Source organism: Arachis ipaensis, chromosome B8 (genome assembly GCF_059453495.1).
Source record: "Arachis ipaensis isolate K30076 ecotype BB chromosome B8, ASM5945349v1, whole genome shotgun sequence".
Classification (NCBI taxonomy): domain Eukaryota; kingdom Viridiplantae; phylum Streptophyta; class Magnoliopsida; order Fabales; family Fabaceae; genus Arachis; species Arachis ipaensis.
Window position 1 is genome coordinate 28344191 of NC_142443.1, and position 8638 is coordinate 28352828.

At 26.7% G+C, this 8638-nt stretch overlaps 1 protein-coding gene across 1 annotated transcript; it reads right to left on the bottom strand.

The window, feature by feature from the left end:
* Positions 1–3909: 3909 nt before the first annotated feature.
* LOC107613979 (ras-related protein RABA1f) lies at positions 3910–7901 on the bottom strand. Its single transcript, XM_016316188.3, has 2 exons — positions 7481–7901; positions 3910–4653 (listed from the first exon to the last, which is right to left on the bottom strand). Exons 1-2 carry the CDS (start codon positions 7705–7707, stop codon positions 4221–4223), a joined length of 660 nt encoding a protein of 219 aa, XP_016171674.1. The 5' UTR covers positions 7708–7901; the 3' UTR covers positions 3910–4220.
* Positions 7902–8638: the final 737 nt, after the last annotated feature.

The window sequence follows — 8638 nt, forward strand, 5'->3', positions numbered from 1 at the left end:
AGATACTTCTCTTCATTCTCTTTTTTTTTATAAGTTATGTTGAATAAAAATATGTTCATGTTGAAAGTAAACATGAGAATGAATTTCTAAAGTCTTTGCATTATTTGAGTTTGTTGTACTTCGGGACTTTCATTCTATTTTGAAGACAAACATGATAGGACGACAAGGATAGAAATTCACACGCAAGATAGTAGGCGAACTCCAACTAACCTCCACTACTGTCAAAAAAATTATTCAAGCCACAGAAGGAGTAGAAATAATAATAAAATTTAATATTAGTGTATACAAAAAACTCATTAAAAAAATTAAAATATACATCTATTCACCGTGTAAAAATTCATCTAACAGATCCTCCATGAACTTCTCACAATTCATACCTACAACACGCTTTCTCAACTAATTTGGACCATCTACATTTTTTATATTAAATCTAAATGACTATGTTTCAAGGTACACCTGATAATAACAAAATTCTTGTAGTAAAATTCAGAACTACAAAAAATTATAACATATACCAATATATTATTGGACCTTGTAATTTTTTTTGTACAGGTATCTTGATAAGATTAATTTACTATTCTAGTATCAATTGAAATGAAAAAATTATAATATATGCTCTGAATACAGATTAAATTAATGATTCTAAATGTAATTTATTTTTGTACAGCTACAGTTATGTCTATCAATCTTAGCAATTTAAAAGAATAAAAGAATTGTTCTGCCCATCATCACTCCATTTACATTAAATACAATCCTCAAAATTACATAAAATACTACGATTACATTCCATTCAGAGAATTTATTACAATGAAAATGGGGAGAAAGAGAAGAAGAAGGTACTTCTTTGACGACATTTTCTCTAAGACACATTGAATTTTTCAAGGACTTGATTTCTGTGAGAGCCTCCCCCGACTCTCTATCTTTTTCTGCAAGTGACGCAACAAACAAATTAGTAAGATGACCATTTTCACAAATTAAATTTTAAAAAACTAATATAAAATATTACTAAAACATTGACAAATTTTTTTAAATCAGATTGAAAATTTAAAATGAGACCATTGTCATAAATAAAGTACTCCATACATTATTCAAAACAAAAATAAAAAAGAGAAAAATACTATTCATAATTTCTTACTTCTTAATTATCATGATAGTCGTCATTTTGCTAATTTTTTTTTTCTCCCTCCAAAATGAATTATAATCTTGTAATAATTTCTGTTTTTGGTGCATAAAAAATTCTATAATTTAAGAGATGCAAAGGGTAAAAAAAAAAAAATATATATATATATATATATATATATATATATATCACAGAAAAAATAAAAATGATTTTATCAAATTAAAAATTCAACCGACATTTGCATCGAATTGTGCATGAACCGAATACTGGATAGGAAAAGAAGGAGACAAAATGACCTCGAAGCCTATTGTAGAGGTGAATGAGCTCGAAAAAAGAGAAAATACCTAGCACTTAGTTTTCATATTTTGTCATTTTAGATAAAAGAAACAAAATGTCAGAATAGAAAAAGGTTCAAGTTAATTATTAAAGAGGCAAAGAGCCTCCATCCAACTAACAATTTTTTACTTAAAAATGGTCCGTTACTTTATTTTTTAGAACAACCCTGCTAGGTGAATAATGAGAGATGCGAATAACATGAACAACGGATCACATTTTAGGTCCATTAATAAAGATTATATCTAATTAATTCAAAATTTGATTTTTAAAATTAAAATTAATTTTTTTTAACCTATTATTTACGTTATTAAAAAAAAGTATTGTTACCCTATACTTTTTTCATTAATAAATCTATTTTGCATAAAAACATAAACATATATTGTAAAGAGAAATAAATAAATATCACTTATAAAATATTTTAGTTATGTATCAATTTAATCAATTCATCGGATCATCTTAAATAGACAGATTTTTCATTTCAATTTTTTTTTGGGTATTATTCATTTTAAAATTAAATTAATAAAAAATGAAATACTTAATAAATAGATTCATTTTTTTTTGTATTAAGAGCAAAGATATCTGTCAATTCATTTGAAAAAAAAAGTCACCAAAAAAAAAATTCATTTGAAAAAAAAAACAAGCATAGACCCAAAAGACAGTTTTATCAAACACAAAAAAGTCCAAAATAAGACTTAAGTCAATAAATAAGTCAACTGGTTTAGTATTTCATTAAATGGAACAAACTCTATTTTAGCTTTCCCTAAATATTTGATATATGTTTGATCCGAGTAATCTTACATGCATGTTTATCTAGATAGTGAATTTCTATTTTTCATTTTGTAATAATACTTGAGTATACTTTATTTTTATAACTCTTACATATAAATGTTTACTGATGGAGTTGATATAAAGCGTAAAAAGAGGTGTACATCCAAAAAATATCTCTCTACATAAAAGAATAATGGAACTGAAATGAATTAGAATACTGAAAGGATTAAATTGCGAAAACAATTGTATGCTTAGGGAAATCATAATACCAAATAGGATTATTCAGTTACATTCACTAAATCTATTAAACACACTAAAAATAAAGGTAAAATTCACATCCTTGTAAAAGCTATTTTCAAAGATAGCATTTCTAGAAATCATATTCCCAATAAGAATATAACAATTCATATATGATAGATAAGTAATATTTGATTATAAAAATACTATCTACACACAAAAAAATCAATCATCAGATTAGTTATTACATAGGATAAAATACTAAATTAATCTCTTATATTTTGGTGTAATTCTATTTTGGTCTTTAAGGTTTAAAATGTCATATTTGAATTCCAAAAAATTTCATTTAGTTTTAATGTAGTCCCACCATGAGGTTAGAATTAAATAATTAACGGAATGTCCTACATGTCAGCAATACAAGAACAAGGTCGATAATTTGGAGAGTAAGTACAAGCTCTAGAAGCACAAAATCAACTGTGGATGTATCAATATATTTATTTATTATTTTTCTTACAATTTAAATGAAATGTTTTCTATAGAACTAAAGAGAATGATAAATAAATGTATTGATGCATCCACGGTTGATTTTGTGTTTGTACTTGTTCTCTAGATTATCAACATTATTCTTGTACTGCTGTCATATAAGATATTTCGTTCATTATTTAACTTTGACTTCACGGTGGGACTACATTAAAGTTAAATAAAAATTTTTAAGATTCAAATAGGACACTTTAAATCTTAAGGACCAAAATAGGATTACGCCAAAACGTAAAAAACCAATTTAATAATTTACCCTATTATATATTTATGTATAAATATATGTATCGTTTAGTGTTTATTTTATATTTCAACTTGTATTTTATACAAATGATGATGACTGATTTAATAGCTAATTTTTCATGTAAATATAATAAAGTTGATTAATTATTTAAAAATTAGTTTATTTGATATCATATAAATTAACCTGCAAAACCATGCATTCTAGCATAAGTTTCATTTTAAATTTGTTCATTTAGACTGTTTTTTATTTTGAGAATAAGATAAAATAAGACACTGAGAATATGATACAAAAGACAAAGATATAAAAATTAGTATTTTTTGTACTGAATATAAGATAGAATAAATAATAAAAAATTTAATTGATCTTCATTTTTTCTTCAAACAAAATTTAAAATAAAAAATAAAATAATAAAAATATAATTATGAAAATTTGACGATCTCCATTTAGTAACTGTGTCCTTTCTGTTAAAAAAAAACACAAAATACAGTAATTTCAGTATCTCAAAACACAATATTTTTATCCATATCTTATTTGCCAAATACAATTTTATGTTTACATCTATGTCTCAGCATACTGTTTTTATAAACAAACCCAGGCTTACGTCACAGGATATACGCCATGATAAGCCATGATCTTAAGTTGGAAACTTCTTACATTCATAATACTATTTTATGAACTAAATAATCTTTGTATAAGGAGATTGTTTTTACATGTGAAATAAAAATTCATAAACTAATACAACCAGATCCAGTCAAGCCAAAAGTAAACTAAAGGAAATTAACAAGTGTGGATAAGAAAAATATGAGAAATAATATAAACTAATCAAAGCCCTATGAAGTGTGCAATTATCTTCAATTCAAACCTCAATCCTATCAGCAACAGGTTCCACAAAAAGCCGTGTGGGATTCAAGATACTTACATGTTTCAGGAACAAGGATGGTGAGAATGAGATGAAAATGCCTGATTTTTCATACAAATTCACTCAGAGCAGCAACCAACTTTCTTAACAGCCGAAACATCATCCTTGTTTCCCACACTTATCGTTTGCCCTTGAGGCAATCCTGCAGGATCGTTCCCAGCTTCGAGCGCTTTCCGAGTCATCAAACGATATATTTGTGTCAACACTTGGGTGAATGCATTGTCAACATTCATAGACTCAAGGGCTGAAGTCTCCATGAAAAAGATGTTCTCCCTTTCGGCGAATGCTGTTGCATCTTCGGTAGACACGGCTCGAAGGTGACGCAGGTCTGCTTTATTGCCAACGAGCATTACTATGATGTTGGCATCCGTGTGATCTCTCAACTCCTTCAACCATCTCTCAACATTCTCAAATGTAATATGTCGCGTGACATCATAAACTAGTAAGGCACCAACAGCTCCTCGGTAGTAGGCACTTGTGATTGCGCGATATCTGAAAAAGATTTCAATAATCACACACTTTCATATCCATGAACGGTTATGTTAAAGGACAAGATAATCCAAAGTTACTTTTTTTTTTTTAAGTTAGAGTGAAATTCGAACTCGCAACTTTTAAGTGTGTATGAGAAAACTATGTCATACTCATATGAACTATAGCTTGGTTTAAGGCTGCACACGGATCGGATCGGATCGGATATAGCCTAAAATTCTATCCGATCTGCATTGTACTCATCGGATCGGATATGATATCGGCATTTTTTCAGGCTAGATCCAATCCGATCCGATCCGCGGATCAGATATCGGTATATCCGCATAATCTAAAAAAAATTATTTTAAGATTCTATTTGGCTACTTTTACAAAAAAATATCCATAAAATTTATTTTTCACCTGTTTAAGCCTATTTACTCTTAAAATATTATCAATAAAAATTCTCTTGAATAACAAATAATAATAATAATAATAATAATAATAATAATAATAATAATAATAATAATAATAATAATAATAATAATAACACAAGATTTAAATTTAATTATTCTAGGTTGAAGTACAACATAAAAAATTAAAAACAAGATATCATAAAATTCATAAAACAACACACTAAAATTCATATCACATTAGGGTTTACTTTCTTAAACTATGCTATTTATATGAGACGTGCGGATATGCGGATTTGCAGATCGAATCCGCGGATATCACTGCTAAATCCGCAATCCGATCCTACTATAGTGCGGATCGGATAATATCCACAAAATTCGGATTGGATGCGAATAATTACCACGGATATGCGGATATTATCCGATCCATATGCAGCCCTAACTTGGTTGGCTACTTTATTTACTTTAACATCTATAATTTTATGTAAGTCACATATATAATTATATATTTATTATATTTAATAAATTAAATTATTTTATTAATTTTTATAATTTTACTAAATTTAGAATTAATTTTTTATATCTTTTTAATTAAAATTTTAAATTATTTTAAATTTTTTAATTAGATCCCTACCATAACAAAAAGATTTGAGTTAACAAAATATTCCATTCTCAAATTAAAAATATTATCAATAATTGCTAAATTTTTAAAAGTGACTCTCTCTTTTTCTATTATGACAAAATAGTCCTCTCTCTCCTATCTCTGGCACTTCTTCCTTACCCAATTAGTCTCTAAAATCAAGATGTTGGCAGTTAATTATTTTGGAGGGCTATTTTGTCCTTCTGAACAGAGAGCGCGCCCCATGTTTAGGAATTCAGCAATTGTTGATCATATTTTCAATTCGGGGATAGAAACTCTAATATTTTTTTTTATGATAGTAGGAATTTAATTAAAAAATTTAAAATTATTTAAAAATAAAATTAAAAGAAAAAATTATAAACATTTAATTATAAATTTAATAAAATTATAAAAATTAATAGACTAATTAAACCGATTTAATATTAATCAATTATTCTAACAATAATTAAAAAATATAAAATAAAATAACAATAATTAAAAAATACAAAATAAAATAATTTTGAATTTTTTGGAGTTGATTTTTTATTATCTTCCAAAAATTTTTGTTTTGCAACATATATAGCTAAACACCACCCTAAAAATAACAATAATCATAACAATAACACTAAGCAAGGTTTAAAGGAGATCAATGACACCTAGACAAATAAACAGAGGAAGAACATAAAAATGTATAAACATAGTGTAATAAAATTGATGCTAAAATAACATTACCTTATGGAATAACTACTTATTTAAACCCTGTTTACTATACATAGCCTATTAGTATGTATACAAAAGTAAAAATCATAGGAAGAAATTGTTGAAAATTCGATACTTACAAAGAATGCATAACTTGAATGTTTTTTCCGCTGTCAATAAGGTAGAAATTCGATACTTTACAAAATCAAACGATCATGAATTTGGGTAAACGGTCGATTTTGTCCCGAAAGATCAATCGTTATTTAAATTGGTCTTTTAAAGATCTTTTCAATCAAATTCATATTTTAAACATTTTAAATTAATTATTTTAATTATTTCGTCACTTTTATTACTAATGACATCAAAATTTATTAATTTGATATGTTAAGTGATACCACAATATACACCTAATAATTTTAATTGACTATTAACTTGATAAATTTATAAAATTAAATCAAATTAAAACTTAATTGAAGTGAAAACTTGAAGCATTAGATCTCTCCATTTGAGATTTATTTGATTTAATTTTATAAATTTATTATGTTAATAGTTAATTAAGATTACTAAATATATATTATGATATCATTTAATTTGTCACATCAACAAACTTTGATATCTTTATCCATAGAAGTGAGTAAAAAACTAAAATGACTAATTTAAAAATTTGAAAGATAAATTTAATTAAAAAAATTTTGAAAATTAATTTGAAAAAATGAGTGATATTTCTAACGGAAAAGTATGAGGAGCCAATGGAATATTTATACAATGTGTACAATGGAAGTTTAGTGAGTATTAGAGATATAATAATTAGTGTTACCTTTCCTATCAACTGAAGCTTTTGGGATGAGTGGTATCATAACATAGTATTAGAGCGTTAGATCTAAAAGGTCAATAGTTTAATCCATGGTTATTCTAGATAGTATGAAAATGTTCATTTTATAACTCAATAGCCCATTATACACATTGTACAAATAGTTCATTGTCTCCCTAGCAAGATACTATTTCTAACCCTTTATTCCATGAATTTCAAAGAGCAAATTAATCTGAGTATTCGTACGGCTACTATAGTGAGCATTCAATTCAAATCCAAGCATGAACGAATTGAAAAGAAAGGGAGGAGTACCTTTCTTGGCCAGCAGTGTCCCAAATCTGAGCCTTGAGGACCTTATTATCATCGACGGTGATGGTTCTGGTGGCGAATTCAACGCCGATAGTGGACTTGGATTCGAGGTTGAACTCGTTGCGGGTGAAGCGGGAGAGGAGGTTGGATTTTCCGACGCCAGAGTCACCGATGAGAACCAGCTTGAATAGGTAGTCATAGTCATCGTCCCCTCTATTGTATGACGCCATGTGTGTGTGAGAGAGAGAGAGAGGTGTTTTCGGTGGGGATGAAGAGTGAGTGAATCTAAAAATATTTTAAGGAATGTATTTTGTGTGTTTTGATTTTTGAAGTTGGGGTCTTCGCAAATCACAAATATTCATGTCGTGGTCGTGTGTACTGTCTGTCTGTCTCATCTCTTCTTACTTGTGAAATGTGATGCCACTTTTTTTTGGAGGTTTTTAAAATCGCACGCTTTATTCCTTACTCCTTCGGATATTAAAATACATAAAATAAATTTTAATATTTATTTTTGTTAATTGTTAGATAATATAAGATAAACGATTAAAATACACCGGAATAATTTTGTTATTAATAAAAATACATTTAAATTTTATTATCGATAAAAATGTTCTCAGATAGTTTAAAAATTCGATAAAAATACTCAAAAAAGTTTTTTTTGTAAGTGACAAATATTTTTTGTATTTGACAAATCGCTTATGCGTTTAATCCAAAATTTTATAAGAATATTTAAATAACTATTTAAAAAATACACAAAAATGGATAAAAAATTGATCTTAATATTTTTTATTTTTTAAAAGTATTATTGATTATTGACAAAAGAATCACAAACAAATATATACTTGACGAAAAATCACCAAATTTTAAAGATAAAAATATCTTATTTTTCTAATCATACTTACAAAAAATCACATCAAAATTCAATCTCTAAAATATTTTTTGAGAATACATATTTAATATTGGATATTTTTGTCATATTTTTAAATTATTTGAGGACATTTTTATCGATAAGAAAATTCAAGTGCATTTTTGTCAGCAACAAAACTATTCGAATGTATTTTTAATGGTTTACCTATAATATAATTTTTTTCGTTAGTTATTAACGGTATATGTTAACACAAATGTTAATTTGCACATATAGTTATTAAGTGTCTATATGTT

Coding starts and splice junctions, on each gene's coding strand:
- LOC107613979 (XM_016316188.3), bottom strand. CDS start 7,707: ATGGCGTCATACAATAGAGGGGACGATGACTATGACTACCTATTCAAG. Junction 4,654..7,480: donor GACACTGCTGGCCAAGAAAG/GTACTCCTCCCT, acceptor AATCTTTTTCAG/ATATCGCGCAATCACAAGTG.